Raw genomic sequence first — 20,095 nt, 5'->3', positions numbered from 1 at the left:
GCTGCCATCTACTGTAAGGTACTCCATATAAGCGACCTTATTAGATATCGTGGGAGAGCAGAATGGGGCGCTCCGCGGAACTCACGAACCTCGAATGTTGTCAGGTGACTGGGTGTCACATGTGTCATACGTCCGTACCCGAGATTTCCACACTCCTAAACACCCCTAGGTCCACTATTTCCGATGTGACAGTGAAGTGGAAATGCGAAGGGATACGTACAGCACAAAAGCGTAAAGGCCGACCCCGTCCATCGACTGACAGAGACCGCCGACAGCTGAAGAGGGTCGTAATGTGTAATATGCAGACATCTATCCAGACTGTCACACAGGTATTCCCAACTACATCAGGATCTACTGCAAAAATTCTATGACAGATAGGCGGAAGGTGGGAAAGTTTGGATTTCACGGTCGAGCGGCTGCTCATATGCCACACATGACGCCGGTAAATGCCAAATGACTCCTCGCTTGGTGTAAGGGGCGTAAACATTGGACGATTGAATAGTGGAAAAGCGTTGTGTGGAGTGATGAATCACGGTACACAATGTGACGATCCGATGGCAGCGTGTAAGTATGGCGAATGCCTGGTATACATTTTCTGCCAGTGTGTGTAATGCCAACAGTAAAATTCGGGGGCTGTGGTGTTATGGCGTGGTCATTTTTTTCATGGAGGGGGGCCTGCACCCCTTGTTTGCGTGACACTATCACAGCACAGGCCTACACTGATGTTTGAAGCGCCTTCTTGCTTGGCACTGTTAAAGAGCAATTCGGAGATGGCGACTGCATCTTTCAATACGATCGATTACCTGTTCGTAATGCACGGCCTTTGGAGGAGTGATTACATGACAATAACCTCCGTGTAATGGACTGGCCTGCACAGAGTCCTAACCTGATGTTTTGGAACGCCTTCATGCCGGACCTCACCGACCGACATCGATAGCTCTCCTCAGTGCAGCACTCCGTGACGAATGAGCTGCCATTCCCCAAGAATGGTCAGACCCAAAGATGGTCGCTGCAACCGCGGTCGAAGCGTTGCTTTTTTTTCCAGTAGCAGTAGTTTTATACATTATGACGCGGTACCATACCCAGAAAACTTTTATGTCGACTTCCAGCACCTGATCGAACGAGAGACTGCGAGAGTGGAAGCTGTCATCCAGGCTATGTGTGGGCCAACGCCATATTGAATTACAGCATTGCCGCGCATTATCGATGGAGGACGCCACGAACTTGTAAGTTATTCTCAGCTAGGTGTCCGGATGCTTTTGATCACATAGTGTATCTAAACCGGAGCTGAGGCAAATGTGTTGTACCATGGGCCGTAGATGAGAGAGGTGAATGACAGCTGCTAAACTGTGTACGGGCGAATAGGCATGCAACTCTTCAGCAAACTGACTGGCCAGATGAACCAAGGGGCTATAGAGCACGCAGAATGCCATGGTCGCTATATGCGCTCACGCCAGGGCACGCGTGGGGAGATCGGTAGTGGTGGGTGTTACGGGCAGGTGCTGTAAGGGAAATGCCGACCGCTGGAGAGGAGGTGCCGTTCTAAACTGGATCCTACTCCATTATTTTCTGTAAATATTAAATGGGGGCCTTCCACGCCCACAATTGCATGGTGGCCACTCACAAAGATCTACTGTCACGTCTGCTCTGGTTACTATCGACAAAGAATTTCGCCGAAAATTCTGCGATTTGTTTTCGCCTGGCTTGTTAACCATTTGTAACTTTCAGAGAAACATCTTGAGTGGCGAATTTTGAGTGGAACCCGCACATTTCTCTGGTTACCATGCTAAAATTTGTTTCTTTTGGCAAAACGCAGCTGAGTTTACACAGTCTCAACTCACTTGCAGAGGCAGTTCCAAAAGAATTATCAAAAGAGTGGTTTATTACGTTTACTGAGGAACTGAGAAAAATTAAGGTCAGAGCAACTTATGAAAAAGCACATTCTTGGTACAAAGAAAACGAGTAATTTTCTTTACTTATCTAGTTCCAGAACCCATGGCTCATTTCACCAGCTATCTATGGCCCTTAAAAATTGCATTCTTTAATTGAAAACGTCTGTAATAACAAAATCTCAAAATTCTTTCCTCTTTGAGTGGTATTGTTTGCCAAAATCTCATTTCGATATCTCAAACCATTTATGAAATAAGAGGAATGTCGTGGATATTTCACTGTGACATTAACGTTGGCGCTACGCGATCGCAAATGAGTCTGCAACGTCCGATCAATTTTCTCGAGATTGGTGACAGGTAGAGATCTCCAGTCAAGTCTGAAGACAAATTCAATATGTTAGCTAAATTTCATACACTGCCACGTATGATCTAATATGCTCCAAAAGCAAAGTCAAAGCGATTTCTATTTTTCATTACGAAGTTTTTCAAATATCGCCTAGTGTCTTACTTCCACGTAATAACGAAATTCTGGGCATGCCGTCTTGAACCTGACCTATAAAGCTGTAAGTAAAGCAAATATGTTTTTCTTTACCGAATAATTTCTGTAAAATCGTTTGAGAAAGATTGAAGGTCATGCTCCTCGGTTCTGTTATCGCCGACCGGGCAAAAGGTTCAGGAACTGTCCACCTCCCCAACTGAACAAACGAATGAACTTGCCCAGCGATCTGGACGAAAATTGTTCACTGCGCATCGGACTGTGCGAGGTATACCAGCAGTGTCTCCTCGATGACCGTTCCGCGAACGTTGCTGCGTACGCAGCAAGTGCCCTGGAAGGCACAATGCTTCAGCACAATTATACATCCCAATTGGTGAAAGAAGCTACAGTAATCAGTCTTAGCTTGTGTTTATTGTAGTGACCATCTTCAGAGCGTCCGAAGCAGCAGTTATCACATTTCAGCTGTTAATCAGAATTGTCCCTCTTGGACTATACACGTCAATAATTCAATCTCGTTGCAGTTCGAATCTTGACGTGTATAATAAAAGAGAGACTTCGCAAAATAACAATGAAATGTGTTAACTTTATAAACTGCACTGAAGATAGTCCGTCAGTGACAGAAATCTAGATCTAACTCTAATAAGCACAAGTTTCGATTGACTGATTTATCTTTTTTCACAAACTGCAGTACGGTTCCATATGGAGTAAGATTTAAAGAAGTGTGCATCTATGCTGAGGGACCTGACTTTACCATTAAAAGCAGTTTGTTTAACCTCGGCATGGTGGCATATACCAGTATTACAATGCATCGTGTTACACAGCTTGCAGTATATAGGAGTATTTTGAATAGCACCGTGATTTAACTCCACTCGAGAATCTATGTCACCACTTTGATCGTTCTGTTCGTATCATGAACCCTCAACGGAGAAATGTATCAGAGCTGGTCACGCCACTGGAGCTTGCTCGCTTAGCTCGACATCCATGTCGGTACATTCCAGAACGTCACCTGCCCTCTTCCTACACATCTCGCAGTGCTCCGTGCCGCAAAAGGGGGGTTGTTCAGGCATTTATGTGACTCATCAGTTTATGAATATGATGTTTTCTCAGCTTTTTCATAAAGCCACGACCACAGTATTAACGATATTATCGTTCCCAAAAAGCTCTCTGACTAAGAAATAGTATTTGTTGACATCCAGAAAAGCTGACCGCTGTGGTCGAGCGTTCTAGGCGCTTCAGTCCGGAACCGCGCTGCTGCTACAGTCGCAGGTTCGAATCCTCCCACGGGCATGGATGAGTGTGATGTCCTTAGGTTAGTTAGGTTTAAGTAGTTCTACGTCTAGGGGACTGATGAGCTCAGATGTTAAGTCCCATAGTGCTTAGAGCAATTTGAACCTATTAACCATGCAGAAAAGAAAGATGCTTCCAAACAATTTCCGTAGCTGACTTTCTCCCACAAACAGTATTGTAACATTCCTCTCCCTACAACATTGTTTAGGCTTTCGTGGGCAGTTGACGTATCGAGCCAAGCTTGTATCGATAGCTGTGCTCTGTGCGTATCGTTGCTTAGCCACGGTTTCTCTGGCGTCTCATGAGATTGTACCTCTGAGGCGCCTCTACGTCCATTGGAGAGTCAGCGCTTCTCTCAGTCTGTGTGGAGCCGAGCATACTCTAAAGTTCGAACTGACCTGTTTCCTGCTGCCTCGGGCCGTGAACATAGACCCATGCACCGCCCTTTATTGTCCTCGCCCAACACAGAAACAACGTTGAGCATCATGCAGTTAAATGGCGGCCGCGGTCCGTTGAAACCCTTGCTGAACATCTTTTCATGTTTGTGCTTTGTGCTGATTCGACTTGGGCTGCTGTTCCTTGTTTGGTGCTTTAGCATCGCGGTAATATGGTCTTGCTGAGTCAAGCACTTACTCGAGTGTAAGACGGCTTACATTGTATCATGTTATGTATACAAAATATTTGTTTACCAGTGCTATTGGTGACTTTGTTTACTAGCATTAAGTGTTTTAAATTTTTCCATTGCCTATTAACGTTGATCACTACCTGCACCACTTCCTAAGTTTAAGTTTTTCTTAATGTTTTTCACTGCCAGTTAAGGTACAAAAGATCCTAGTCATTTGTAATTTATATCGATAAGTAAATTCTGCTCTGTCAACCACTAGTATTTGTGGATCAAACGGTAGGCCAATTCATTTGTTTCAGTCATTTCACTTGCCTTGAATTTTGTTGCTCCTGTAAGTGAGAGATAACGTCTGATGATTTGTCAGTAATTTTAAAGGTCCTATATTCTTTTATCTTAGGCGTTTGACAGCTTATTCATCTTGTAAAACCGTTGTTTAATTTAAGAGGAGCCTGCAGTGGAATTTTCTAGAGCTTACATAGCTTACGAAATTTGAATTTAATTTAAAAAAAGGACTTCCGTTCTACTATAGAAACGCTGCTTCTAAAATGTTGGTATCTTATTTGCGGCATTCACCTGAACTTATTGATTCGTACTTATTATCTTCATCATGGCATCTGTGGCGAAAAGGTATTGCTTGTCTTTGTAACATAAAGTTTGGCCTCTTAGGTAAATAAATGAATATGTTTAAAGATTATTTTCTTCCTTTGAGTGTTGCCAGGTGGCTTCTGTATAGTCATCTCCTCCTACTTTCTTTAATCATTTTTCTGTCCTTTCGTTAGTCTAAGATTCGCCTCCCATTGCCGGTAGCGGACTGCAGTTGGACCCAGGGTCAGAGATTATAATTTATGTACCTGTCTCGCCAACATCTAAAGTTATTTCCCTGGCCATCACCGCTGAGGTTCTCCCCTTGCTACCTGCAAGCGCAGGTGGCTGCAGCATGAGAAACCAGGATCCATTTATCTCGAGGTTTTCTTCTTGCTTCTTAAAACTATAAGGTACTATCAAAAAGCTTCAACACACAGACAGTCCAGTCCTGAATCGGTATGCCAATCACGCAAAATCGCTGCGAGCATTGTGGCAATCATCGGGGCCCCAGTTACAAGATACTCGTTTGTTAAAACACTGTGTCCTGCTGCCTGTTCCACATCCACGTCCGACAAGAATTGTCGGGCATTAAAGGCTGTTTTTGAGGGGGCGAAGCCGTGATAACCACATAGGAGAAAGATGAGAACTACAGAGCAGACGCTCGAGTGTCTCCCACTTCAGTTCGTGTAATTTCTGCAGGCCTCCCAGATCGACGGGCGTGTTGTGTCGAATCGCGACCAGCACGGAACTAGCTGCACCATTCGAAAGCAATGGTTTTGCTAGAGATGCTGCAGTAACACATCCTTCATTCTCCGATGGATGTCTGTCGGCGCTTGGCCTGCGGCAGCCGAGAAAAGAATAACAACACCTTTGTCCTTTTTGGACGCATTTGGTAATAACGTCACAATAGTTCAAATTTCCACATTTACCGCATGCACGTCTGGAAGACATCAGTGCCATACTTATCCCTTGCCTGCATGTAGGTGCTAATACACCCGCAACGGAGTGGCGCTACGTTGCCAATAGGCAGCAGCAACATCCTGAAACGGGAATTGATTGATCAACCCTTAATACAGTGTTTGTGAGTTTTTATAACTTTCATGAACAAATGTACTTAGTATTTTCTCCACAGCGAAAATTGCGTGTCTGCCTCATACAGCACAAACTCCGCTATAGCCGATTTTTCCACCTCTCCCAACCTGCAATACTGTTGGATGATCCTGATATTGATAGTTTATCCAGTCATTCTCACCTAGACCTTTCCACATGTACACGGCGTGCTGTATACCCCAGACTCTGTGACTGGGTACGTTTTCCGCATTACCGATTTGAGACACTCTTCGATCTTCTTGGTCGGTTTGTACATAGTCTTTACGCCGTGTTTGCATTGTTTCCGTCACTTGGGGATGAGTATGTTTAACAGAAAGGCCGCACCCTACGTTTCTTCTTTCGGCGTGGCACTTCGCAACTAGTGAAGTACCCATTGCTCCTTAGGACGCTATTCTGGTGTTGCATCTCGCTTCCGAGGAGCTGTTGCTCAGATGTTTGCTTCTGCGCCTTACCGTTTTCTGTGCAGTATGATTATTTAGAAGTTTGTGTATGCATCGGCCAGTGTGTGTTGGTTTTCAATACTTGCTGTAGCGCAGGTTCTCATAACCCCTCGTAACAAGCATATCCAGAGTAAATTCATATTGGCATGGAGACTGTTCAGTTACTTTAGAAAGTCATCCAACTGTCCTTCGTCACAGCTCCACCAGACGAAGGTGCCATCCACGTGCTGCTACCATACCTTAAGTTTGCAAGGTGCCAAGCCTATCGCCTGTTGTCACTATTGATGTTATTAATAGGACAAGTGGCTCATGAAATGTGAGTATTCGTTAAGACTTGCAAGACACGTTTTGTAGGATTCAAAGTAAAGAGCTTCAAATATTGGTAGGTGGACAATACTTAGATACCTTGCTTGTATTCGCTGCACTCATTACACCAATCAATCCAATGAACTTTGTTTACCATTTCTCGCTCCTACTATACAGAAAGACAAATATGTAACATTTATTAGTTATTCACTTAAACAGATCCCAAGAATCTACTAACTAGACTTTATTCACCACCACTTAAGATAAACTTTTTTCTAACTTTTTTTTAAATAGCCTTTTCCTTACGGAATTGCTGGTCATTTACTGAACAGATTATTTCCATATAAAGACAGTGATGCCTGATGTGTTAGTAAGAAAGCTACAGACCCTCTCTTTCTAGGACAGCCACTACATCTTAACTCACAGATATTCTAAGAAAGCTGTGTGGGAGAAAGGAAGATGTGGGTGAAAACAGTATAAACAATAGAGATGTGTTTCAGCACAAGGGCTGGTCTCTAGGTGATGTCTGCTTCCGGACTGTCACCAAATTTATGGGGCGTTATTTTGTTTACAGGAGTTGTGCTCTCCTAGTTTCGTTCTCTTTAACAGCAATTCTTCCAATAAAATTTACTTTAATGGACAGGAACATCCAAAACTAGTACAAACGTATCTTGTGTGTCAATATTCTAGTCGGTTTTTCTTATACTATATTTCAGCAACAAATAGTAAGCAAATAATACCCTCACATACCGTGGAAACATAGAGAAAATTCGGCGATATAAGCAACACCGAATAATTTAATTGCAAAAATTCCGATTACTGTTGACTATTCCAGATTATATATGAAGGAAAAAACCGGAAAGTCCTGAAGAAAATATCACCTCAGTGATATAAATAAATTTCCTGCTTCAACAATTAATTACACTTAAGAATCTAAACGTAACTGTATAAAATATTTTGCAAAAAGTAAATCCATTACCCATTTTTTCATGTGTGGCCTTCATGTCTTATTTCAGGAACACTCCTATTGTACGTATGGATTATCATACTAACGTTTGGATGATTTCAATTTAAAAATGTCAATAGAGTTTTACTACCCCATTGAAAATGATACATACCAGATTTTCAGCAGGACACATCCATTTGGGTAACTTCTTTCCGTATGTCTTAAAAACATGCTTCAGGTTCCACCTGGATTTTCTATCGATAAAGATATATTCACCTTTACTGTCGTCTCCAAGTTGGGCCCCACATGACACCAAACCTGCCAGAATATGAATAGTTCTGTGAAAATTTTGTAAGTTGCTTTCCCTTATGCTTAACACTTTGACAGCTTAGTCGCCTAAAGGGCACTCACTGGTCTGAGAACAGTATTGTAAAATAACTGGAATGTACTAATACAACACTCAGTGCACTGGGAGCAGTATTATAAAATAAGTGGAATATATTCCTATGGTCACGTGAAAGGAAAATTTATTTATATGCAAGATCCTTGTTAACTCTTATATCAAGATATATGATCAATAAAGGCATTAAATCAAAAAGAATGGGGAAGGGGATTATATTGCGAACACTACTAATGATTTTAAACAGAGTAATGAAAGTAGCAAACGCTCCCTGCCGCCGTTGGATAAGCAGCTGCAGCAGAAAGTCGTATGCTCCTAGCTCACTTATTTGTTACATAGTTTAATTCTTAATTTCTTTGCGTGTTTTTGGTACTTGCATTGTTTAATTCATAAATTTCGGGCGTATTATAGTACTTGAGAGTTGTAGCATCGCGTTTTAGTACCTGAATAGCGTAAAATCGCGTAGTCTCATTCCGCCGCCAAGCAGTGTGTCAGCAGTGCGCAAGTAGCAGCATTACTGCATTTACTAGGCACTCTTGTATTTTAATAACCGTTTAAATTTTGTGTCGAATTGTTTGTGCTCTCTGTAGATTAATTCAGACGTTCTTTGCACAACAGTTTTTAGCATGGATAGGGACTGCAACTGCTGTGTTCGGATGCAGGCTGAGTTGGCATCCCTTCGTTCCCAGCTTCAGGCAGTGTTGGCTTCGGTCACACAGCTTGAGGCTGTTGCTAATGGGCATCACTGTGGGGGTCCGGATCGGAGTTTGTCGGGGACGGCCAGCTCGTCCCACGCATCCCCCGATCGGACTATGACTGTGGCTACCCGGGATACTGCCCACATTGAGGCTGATCCCTCACCTGTGGTAGAGTGGGAGGTGGTCTCGAGGTGTGGCAGGAGGCGAAAGACATTCGGGAGGGCTGAACGGAAGGCCTCTCCAGTTTGTCTGACGAACCGGTTTCAGGCTCTGTCTCCGGCTGATGATGTTCGGCCGGAGATGTCTGCTTGTCCTGTTCCAGAGGTTGCCCCTCAGTCTGCAAGATCCGGGCAGTCGCAGAGGGTGGGCTTACTGGTAGTTGGGAGCTCCAATGTCAGGCGCGTAATGGGCCCCTTAGGGATTTGGCAGCAAGCGAGGGGAAGAAAACCAATGTGCTCTCCGTGTGCATACCGGGGGGAGTCATTCCAGATGTGGAAAGGGTCCTTCCGGTTGCCATGAAGGGTACAGGGTGCACCCATGTGCAGGTGGTCGCTCATGTCGGCACCAATGATGTGTGTCGCTATGGATCGGAGGAAATCCTCTCTGGCTTCCGGCGGCTATCTGATTTGGTGAAGACTGCCAGTCTCGCTAGTGGGATGAAAGCAGAGCTCACCATCTGCAGCATCGTCGACAGGACTGACTGCGGACCTTTGTTACAGAGCCGAGTGGAGGGTCTGAATCAGAGGCTGAGACGGTTCTGCGACCGTGCGGGCTGCAGGTTCCTCGACTTGCGCCATAGGGTGGTGGGGTTTCGGGTTCTGCTGGATAGGTCAGGAGTCCACTACACACAGCAAGCGACTACACGGGTAGCAGGGCCTGTGTGGCGTGGACTGGGCGGTTTTTTTACGTTAGATGGCCACGGGCAAGTACAGAAATGTCATCAGCTTCAAAGGGTGCGGGACAAAGTCAGGACATGCGGCGACCAAGCAGCAATCGGTATTGTAATTGTAAACTATCGAAGCTGCACTGGTAAAGTACCGGAACTTCAAGCGCTGATAGAAAGCACCGAAGCCGGAATCCTTATAGGTACAGAAAGCTGGCTGAAGCCAGAGATAAATTCAGCCGAAATTTTTACAAAGGCACAGACGGTATTTAGAAAGGATAGATTGCATGCAACCGGTGGTGGCGTGTTTGTCGCTGTTAGTAGTAGATTATCATGTAGTGAAGTAGAATTGAATAGTTCCTGCGAAATATTATGGGTGGAGGTTACACTCAACAACCGAGCTAGGTTAATAATTGGCTCCTTTTACCGACCTCCCGACTCAGCAGCATTAGTGGCAGAACAGCTGCGAGAAAATTTGGAATACATTTCACATAAATTTTCTCAGCATATTATAGTCTTAGGTGGAGATTTCAATTTACCAGATATAGACTGGGATACTCAGATGTTTAGGACGGGTGGTAGGGACAGAGCATCGAGTGACATTATCCTGAGTGTACTATCCGAAAATTACCCCCAGCAATTAAACAGAGAACCGACTCGTGGAGATAACATCTTGGACCTACTCATAACAAACAGACCCGAACTTTTCGACTCTGTAAGTGCAGTACAGTGAATCAGTGATCATAAGGCCGTGAGGCATCCCTGAATATGGAAGTTAATAGGAATATAAAAAAAGGGAGGAAGGTTTATCTGTTTAGCAAGAGTAATAGAAGGCAGATTTCAGACTACCTAACAGATCAAAACGAAAATTTATGTTTCGACACTGATAATGTTGAGTGTTTATGGAAAAAGTTTAATTAAGGCGATTGTAAAATGCGTTTTAGACAGGTACGCGCCGAGTAAGACTGTGAGGGACGGGAAAAACCCACCGTGGTTCAACAACAAAGTTAGGAAACTACTGCGGAAGCAAAGAGAGCTTCACTCCAAGTTTAAACGCAGCAAAAACCTCTCAGACAAACAGAACCAAAACGATGTCAAAGTTAGCGTAAGGAGGGCAATGCGTGAAGCGTTCAGTGAATTCGAAAGTAAAATTCTATGTACCGACTTGACAGAAACTCCTAGGAAGTTCTGGTCTTACTTAAATCAGTAAGTGGCTCGAAACAGCATATCCAGACACTCCGGGATAATGATGGCTTTGAAACAGAGGATGACATGCGTAAAGCTGAAATACTAAACACCTTTTTCCAAAGCTGTTTCACAGAAGAAGACCGCACTGCAGTTCCTTCTCTAAATCCTCGCACAAATGAAAAAATGGCTGACATCGAAATAAGTGTCCAAGGAATAGAAAAGCAACTGAAATCACTCAACAGGAGAAAGTCCACTGGACCTGACGGAATACCAATTCGATTCTACACAGAGTACGTGAAAGAACTTGCCCCCCTTCTAACAGCCGTGTACCGCAAGTCTCTAGAGGAACGGAAGGTTCCAAATGATTGGAAAAGAGCACAGGTAGTCCCAGTCTTCAAAAAGGGTCGTCGAGCAGATGCGCAAAACTATAGACCTATATCTTTGACGTCGATCTGTTGTAGAATTTTAGAACATGTTTTCTGCTCGAGTATCATGTCGTTTTTGGAAACCCAGAATCTACTCTGTACGAATCAACATGGATTCCGGAAACAAAGATCTTGTGAGACCCAACTCGCTTTATTTGTTCATGAGACCCAAAAATTATTAGATACAGGCTCCCAGGTAGATGCTATTTTCCTAGACTTCCGGAAGGCATTCGATACAGTTACGCACTGTCGCCTGATAAACAAAGTAAGAGCCTACGGAATATCAGACCAGCTGTGTGGCTGGATTGAAGAGTTTTTAGCAAACAGAACACAGCATATTGTTATCAATGGAGAGACGTCTACAGACGTTAAGGTAACCTCTGGCATGCCACAGGGGAGTGTTATGGGACCATTGCTTTTCACAATACATATAAATGACCTAGTAGATAGTGTCGGAAGTTCCATGCGGCTTTTCGCGGATGATGCTGTAGTATACAGAGAAGTTGCAGCATTAGAAACTTGCAGTGAAATGCAGGAAGATCTGCTGCGGATAGGCACTTGGTGCAGGGAGTGGCAACTGACCCTTAACATAGACAAATGTAATGTATTGCGAAAACATAGAAAGAAGGATCCTTTATTGTACGATTACATGATAGTGGAACAAACACTGGTAGCAGTTACTTCTGATAAATATCTGGGAATATGCGCGCGGAACGATTATAAATGGAATGATCATATAAAATTAATTGTTGGTAAGGCGGGTACCAGGTTGAGATTCATTGGGAGAGTCCTTAGAAAACGTAGTCCATCAACGAAGGAGGTGGCTTACAAAACACTCGTTCGACCTATACTTGAGTATTGCTCATCAGTGTGAAATCCGTACCAGATCGGGTTGACGGAGGAGATAGAGAAGATCCAAAGAAGAGCGGCACGTTTCGTCACAGGGTTATTTGGTAACCGTGGTAGCGTTACGGAGATGTTTAGCAAACTCAAGTGGCAGACTGCAAGAGAGGCGCTCTGCATCGCGGTGTAGCTTGCTCGCCAGGTTTCGAGAGGGTGCGTTTCTGGATGAGGTATCGAATATACTGCTTCCCCCTACTTATACCTCCCGTGGAGATCACGAATGTAAAATTAGAGAGATTGGAGCGCGCACGGAGGCTTTCAGACAGTCGTTCTTCCTGCGAACCATACGCGACTGGAACAGAAAAGGGAGGTAATAACAGTGGCACGTAAAGTGCCCTCCACCACACACCGTTGGGTGGCTTGCGGAGTATGAATGTAGATGTAGATGTAGAATATTTCGAGGATAATAAAGGAAAATATCTTCTAGAAGAAACAATCGGAATTTACGAGTAATCAAAGAATACAGGAGCAGGTAAAAGTATCCCGTACGTGAACAGCGGTGAAAGTTTTCAAAGGAACAGCAGCTTTGGAATACAAGGTCCCTTCAAGCAGCAAAAACAGCACGAACAAAGCAGGTGCAGAACTTGAGGAAGTGTTATGCGAGGATCCAGACGGTATCATGATATTAATGATTATTACAGGGTGATTCAGAAGGAAAGGCACATACTTTGAGGTTGGATGGTATAAGTAAATCTAAACAAAAAACTTCATACGCACATATGTCCTATCCTTAACGGTTTCCGAGGATACTGATGAAAGCTGTGGGAACTGCACAAATGAAGTTGATAGTAAATGGAACATTGTTATATAATATTTTTTTAATTTTGTACATTTCTTCATAAAAGATGTTCTGAAAGCCCAATTTCAATTACATTGCATTTTACAGCTATTGAGTTTCTGATCTGGGTTAAATGGTACAGTCCTTTACTTCAGAAAACGCATGTAAAATACGAGCGAGAAATTCCTCCTTTGTATCCGCTCTGCGCTTATATACTTCGCTCTTAAGCCAATCCCACAAACACTAATCTAATGGAGTAAGTAATCTAATGTAATATAAGGTAACTGACGTAATTTAATGTAATTAATGTAATGTAAGTAATCTAATTGAGTAAGTGAAGTGCGGGATCATCAGTAAAGATGTGAGTGCTGTTGAAGAAGAACATGCGATTGATGCCTGTGATTTTCAAACAGCTATATGTAGGATACGGTTCAGAAAATGGCATGAGTTCATTTGATGTTAAGCCACCAATACTGTCACCCCTCAAAACATGTACCTTTCTTTCCGACTCACCCTGTTTAGATAATAACGAACTCAAGCTACGACTGTAATTCAAAACTGAATATATTACGTAATGAGAGATAGATTACGAAGAATGTGGGGTAACATCATTCAAAACTGTCAACATAAAAGTGACAACTGAAAATTGTGGGTGCTGGAAGACCATGAACGTACAGGGTGTACATCAGAGTGTTTCTCAGCGCCTAGGTCTTTGCAGAAACAGGTGTGGGGTAGAAACAATGAGACATGGATCTCAGATAGATCGGGGTGTCTCTTACGGCCTCAGTGTTTGTGCGACATTATGTGTGATACTGAAACATTCACGATTACCTTGACTGTTAGGTGAAGGATTGCAGTATACTAGCTGAAGTTAACTGACCCAGACAAACTTCAGAACATCACAAAACCATGCATAAGAATCTATATCTTGAAAATTGATGACTGCATATATGGCATTGATAGTTGGTGAAAGATCAAGAGTGTTATATACTATTCCGTAATGTCAGACAGCGGCTGAGAATGGACTATATCAAACCCAGCAATGAACGGCATACATGCTAACGTGGCACGGTTTCATTCCTCACACAGAATGCCCAAAAAGTCGCGGAAAATTTGAACACATCTGACAAGAAATACAGCTCACTAAGAGACAGTCCATTGCACTGTGCAGACTCCTAAATAGTAATACGACTCTAAGGTAACAAAAGTCATGGGATAGCGGTATGTATATATACAGATTGCGGTAGTATCGCGTACACAAGGTCTAAAAGGGCAGTGCACTAAAAAGAGCTGTCATTTGTACTGAGTTGTTGAAAAAGTATCCAACGTGTTTCCTGCCGCCCAACGGCTACTTGGAGACCATTTGCAGCCAATCATGGACTTCACGCTATGGATGAGAGTGCATCATGTCACCGGCCACAATCGTTCACGATTGGTTTGAAGAATGTGATGGACAGTTCGAGCGAATGGTTTGGTCACTCAGATTGCCCGACATTAATCCAATCGAAAATTCATGGGACAAAATGGAGATATCGGTTTGTGCACCAAACTATTATAACCATGGAAAAATTGTTACATTAACCCTTTCCCCTTTTGGTCGACTACTGAGAGAGGCTTATGGAAGAATTGAGTAGGCCCCACGGCTGAAAGATGATTCGGACCGTCGAGTATTCGGACTGTGAATTGATACGTGTTTGCAGCAGTCGAAACCCTGTAATAAGGCCGCGAAAAATGGAAGGAACCCTATATTCGCGATCAGTCCTGAAAAAATGATGTCGATAAGACCGACCAAACCTCACCTCACGCCAGCAGTGTGGACAGAAATTCCAGGCTGGTCTCAAAATAGGAGTAACCGGTGTTCCTTTTGAAAGAAATTTGACCTCAGTATCTGTTATGTGCTGCTTTTGTCTTTTCCCCCAAATTCATTTTATATTTCCTTCTTTATGAAGTGGGCTTCCTAGGTGTCCATCCAAGACACATCGCCGAATGCAAGAGAAATGGCGAAAGCCCCAAGTAGAACATTAACGCCAGATCAAGGAGCCTTCTAAATGATAAAAAACCTATACAAATTAACCGTAGCGAAGGAGAAGAAATATACACTTACAGCTCCCACCAGTGATTTATCAGTGAAGCAGAAATAATAACTCAATCGTAAAACAGTGAAATGGTATTGCAAGTGGTGTGAGAACGATGGAATAGAAGAAAAAACCATACAAATGAAATGCAAAATGTGGATTCATCCAAATGAGCAGAAAAGTAGAAATGAGTGAAAAGTTCGATTGCAATTACTTCATATTGTGATGTAAGCCTCCATTTTGTGATGTATGAAATAAAATATTGAACATTTTCTTAAACTTAGACTAGTACGTATTGTTAAGCTCAGAGATACAGTTTAAAGGTGGTACAATTTATATACTCACTGGTACAAGTTAGGAAACCACATTCCTAATTTGTACTCTTTGCATATGTTTAGACAATTAACTGTAGTGTGCCTCTTTCTCTCAAAATTTTGATTGTTAGGATCAGATACTAAACAAAACATCCTCCTATAGTGATCGGCACTATTTACTTATTTTGTTAACTTACTGTTGGGCTATAACAAAATTTCAATAGTGGTACCACTTAGGCTTCTCTCATCTACCTCGTGTACTATTTATCCTAGTTAGCAAAAAATTGAACTTCTCAGTAAACAATCCTTATTCTAGATTGAGACTATGAAAGTTTTATTTCAACCAGCGTCAATTTTAAAAAACAAAGTCGAAGAACAACGAACTGCTGTCCATGCAGTTCCGAACTGTATCAGAAGAAACAGGTTTTAATAAACAGAAGTCACATAAAATATTTACTCACTTCTCTACGACATCTCTGAAGCTGGGAAATAACTAATAATACAGAAATAAGACCTCCAATAGGGTACTAGGGAATTCTGGGAGATTAGTAGAAGTAGTACGAATGATAAGAAAGCCGTGTGAATCTATGGCTGGCGGTGAATGCATAAGACGGGACGTATTCAGAATGAAGGCAGCAAAATAACCCATGACGAAAACATCAAGGAAGGCATAAAAAGCACGCTAACACAAGAAAAGCGGACATTCCCGGCCCAGAGGAGTCTAGTAGCATCAAACATTGGCTTTAATTTGAGGAAGAAATTTCTGAGAACGTACGTTAAGAGCACAGCATATATGGCAGTGAAACATGGACTGGGGTAAACCGGAAGTGAAGCAGAGCTCTGTTAACGGGTGAACCGTGAGTTTTACGACTTATATCATAGACATGACAAGCTGTAATATAAAACATTCTATTGCCTTGCAGCTGTAGAAATCTTAACGTTTACATGTACAAGAACTCAAACACAGTTGAAGTGTGGTGTCACCGCCAGACACCACACTTGCTAGGTGGTAGCCTTTAAATCGGCCGCGGTCCGTTAGTATACGTCAGACCCGCGTGTCGCCACTGTCAGTGAATGCAGACAGAGCGCCGCCACGTGGCAAGTCTAGAGAGACTTCCTAGCACTCGCCCCAGTTGTACAGCCGACTTTGCTAGCGATGGTTCACTGACAAAATACGCTCTCATTTGCCGAGACGATAGCATAGCCTTGAGCAACGTTATTTGCTACGACCTAGCAAGGCGCCATATTCAGTTACTATTGATATTGTGAATAATGTACTGTCACCAGCGACGTTCTTCATTAATGGATTAAAGTTAAGTATTCCACCAGCTACGTCCGTTTTTCTCAATTCTAATTCCCTTATCATGTTCCAGACCTCACGCCAGCCTGCGTGATCTGAGACGTGTGCATGTCGGCTTCCTTTAGTAATACGGTGTTGGCTCTCCTGCCAACCACAACATGAAGCACGAAAATTTAAACACTATTCGGAAGTACGAGGAACAATCTCAGTTGTTACATTGATAATGAGAGTAGTGATAGGACAAAAATGAGAGCAGGAGTAATTTGTGTCCATCAACTCCATCCCTCTGTTAGATGAGAGCCTTAGAATAGACTCTCAGCCCAATTTCCTTCAGTACCTATTTCTACCTGCAGGTTTAGTCCTGACTATTTTTTAGAGTTAGAATGTGTTACCCATATTCGCTACTAAGTATTACCTAATGTATTATAGGTTTTTGTGTACATGTTTAAATTCAAGATATTAATGCATTAATCTTCCTCATTTAAAAAAAGCTATAATTACAAATTATAGTACAGTACACTACTCAATGACACAGTTTGTCGTACTTCTGTTATTGAGTTCCCGTCAAACTTGTAGTGTACGTGAGTGTGGGTTTTTTTTTTTTTTTTTTTTTTTTTTTTTTTTTTGCTTAGTCTTCTGAATGGTTTGATGCCGCGTGCCTCGAATTTCTCTAATGTGCCAACCTTTCCATCTCAGAGTACCTACGTCCTCAGCTAATGCTGGATGTATCGCATATTCTGTTTTCCTCTACGGTTTTTACCCTCTGCAGCTCCCTCTAGTACCATGGAAGTTAGGATCTCTTGTCACATGTCCTATCATACTGTCCCTTCTTCTTGCCAACGTTTTCCTTATATTCCTTTCCTCGTCGATTCTGTGGAAAACCTTACCACTCCTTAATGTACCAGTCCACCTAATTTTCATCACTCTTCTGTAGACCACTTGTCAAACAAGCTATGGCCAATGACGTGAGTCGCTTAGATCAAACTACGATTGTTGTAATAATCTTGAAAAGTTGATTAATACGTTTACTGAAACAGAATGCACTTTATGTAAGGTGCTATTTATGTAGAAATCGATTGAGTTATTGCCAGTATTCATTTGTCCTGAAAGGCACAAATGTCAGTATGTGTTTAGGCATATATGCGTTCAGAAACATCAGCTCCAACTCTTATTATAAGAATTTGGATCGTTTCTTTTGAAATATCGGTGATATTAAATTTAATTCACGTGTGAAACTCGAGTTATGCAACAGACTTTTCCATGAAATACTTGGTTTTGAGGAAGAAATATCGGCGATATGCAAGTACAGGCGGCAGGAGGCACGTTATTCCAGTGCTCGCGTCGTTGTTCACATCGAGTAAAGTCTGTAACACGCCAAGTGTAACTAATGAAGATGAATGAATTAATAATTTTACGGTTAGGAAGTTAGTCACAGTCTGATGAGAGCGTATTTCTGTGCAAAAACAAGCTCCTCGGTGTTTACCCGGCCTGTGTTATCACAATCAATACATTCGCAATTCATTTCTGACCGTTGCCTCGAGTAAATAGTGAAGCCACTAAATAAAAATTACTGGAGAATTCTAGACTCATGTTGCTGCTCAGTGCGAACAAAACAGCTGCTTAAACTTTGTAAACGTCCACTATGAAGTAAGATAGCTTTTTGGTTTCATTCAGTAATGTCAGTAATGGCATAAAACCTACATTTGTACTGTCTCCAGTCAACTGAATCACTTGTGACGCGGTTCATCATTGACGAAGTACAGCACGATTGTAATGAAACTATTAGTGCTCGAGAGGCCCCCTATGGAAAACTATGTCGGCAGGACGAAGAAATTTTGTGGAAACATTTGCAAGGGCATGCGAAATTCAACTAACGAAAACACAATCGAAAGAAGCACATTTTAATTTGAACATTAGAGGGTAACATTTGTTATTTGCATACCATGTTTACGTTTCAAGCTACAATCGTTGCTCAACGTAAAGACCATCCGCATTCGCGGCAGCGTACAAATGGCTCTGAGCACTATGGGACTTAACATCTATGGTCATCAGTCCCCTAGAACTTAGAACTACTTAAACCTAACTAACCTAAGGACATCACACAACACCCAGCCATCACGAGGCAGAGAAAATCCCTGACTCCGCCAGGAATCGAACCCGGGAACCCGGGCGTGGGAAGCGAGAACGCTACCGCACGACCACGAGATGGGGGCGTGGCAGCGTACAGCCGCACTACAGACACCATTTCACAATTGTTACCAGCACTTTTCGAACGGTGGAGGTTGGAATGTATAGCTGTCATGACACAGCTCGCGCACTGCTTGAAGATCGCACTTCGCGTCCAACTTTCTCCGCCATGCCAACAGTAAATTCTGCAGCAATTTGTGGCGCAATTGGCTATCCGTTTCAGTCAGGAGTAATTGTCAAATCTCCGGTTAATTTGATCTCGTAAATCATGTTCTTCAATCCCGGCAGGAAAGAGGACCTCTCCGTATTCCTTTAACCCACAGAAACTCCCAATGAGCGGCAGCACTCTTACTGTTGTTTTAAAACAACTTTACGAGGAAAGCCCTTCTCACCTTGTCCAGACTTATGTTGACAGCCTGAAACTGTAATACACATTGATGCTTGTATTTCAGACCTACGCCACTGTACCAGTACCAGCCCCTAACGGCATATCATGACATTTGCACTACTAGAAATGCAAATTCTGCAGTGCACATCATTCCTATAAAGTTAGGTACCCATACGTCTGAATTTAATTGTAATCAACCTGTTTATTAAACGTTATCAACGAGATCTACCCTGATAAACCAAAACATTGTGCCCACTTCCCACCGACACAATGGATGCCGCTTGGTTGCATTGCGGGGACGGGACGCGATAGGAAACGTATATAAGCGGAGCAGACACGGCCGGGGGATCAACCAAGTGAAGATATTGGTTGCAAACAGGGAAATCCATTGAGATAAGTCACTTTGCCAAAGGGCAGTTTATTATTACCTACTATCTGTAAACTAGTATCTCCAAAACGACGAAATAAGTCGAATGTTCTCTCGGTAATATCGTGAACGTCTACGGAAAGAGGTAGAAGGAAAGTGAAACTACCACTAGGCGCCAAATGCCTAGACGTGCATGACTCTTGGGGTTTGGAGGCTTGTCTGCTTTGTAAGGTAGGGTAGATGGCGATTTGTGGGATCTCTGCCTAAAGGCCACAATTCAGGTGCATGCGCAATTGTTTCGGTGCACGCCGTTAATCGTACATCGTTGAACGTGGAGCTCTGCAGCAGACCACCCCCGCGTGTTCATATGTTGGCCCAACGATATCGCCAATTAAGATTTCAGTGGGCACGGGACCATCGTGATTCAACAATCGATCAACGGAAATGTGTCGGCTCGTCACGTGAATCTCATTTTTGCCCCGTATGTGTCGCTATTGAGCATCAT

General features: G+C 42.9%; 1 protein-coding gene across 4 annotated transcripts in view; it reads right to left on the bottom strand.

Annotated features, from left to right (window-relative positions):
• Positions 1–20,095, bottom strand: part of LOC126276318 (lachesin) — a 1,594,347-nt gene that overhangs the window by 1,046,686 nt on the left and 527,566 nt on the right. For 2 of the 4 annotated variants that reach the window (XM_049977269.1, XM_049977268.1), the window contains exon 2: positions 7,961–8,002. The exons of the other annotated variants lie outside the window; for them this stretch is intronic. In XM_049977269.1, the coding sequence (XP_049833226.1) occupies positions 7,961–8,002 (42 nt within the window). The remainder of the gene's footprint in view (positions 1–7,960; positions 8,003–20,095) is intronic. 4 annotated transcript variants of the gene reach the window in all.

This window comes from Schistocerca gregaria, chromosome 1 (genome assembly GCF_023897955.1).
Source record: "Schistocerca gregaria isolate iqSchGreg1 chromosome 1, iqSchGreg1.2, whole genome shotgun sequence".
Classification (NCBI taxonomy): domain Eukaryota; kingdom Metazoa; phylum Arthropoda; class Insecta; order Orthoptera; family Acrididae; genus Schistocerca; species Schistocerca gregaria.
Note: the sequence above shows the minus strand (reverse complement) of the source record. Positions and strands in the feature narration are given on the sequence as shown.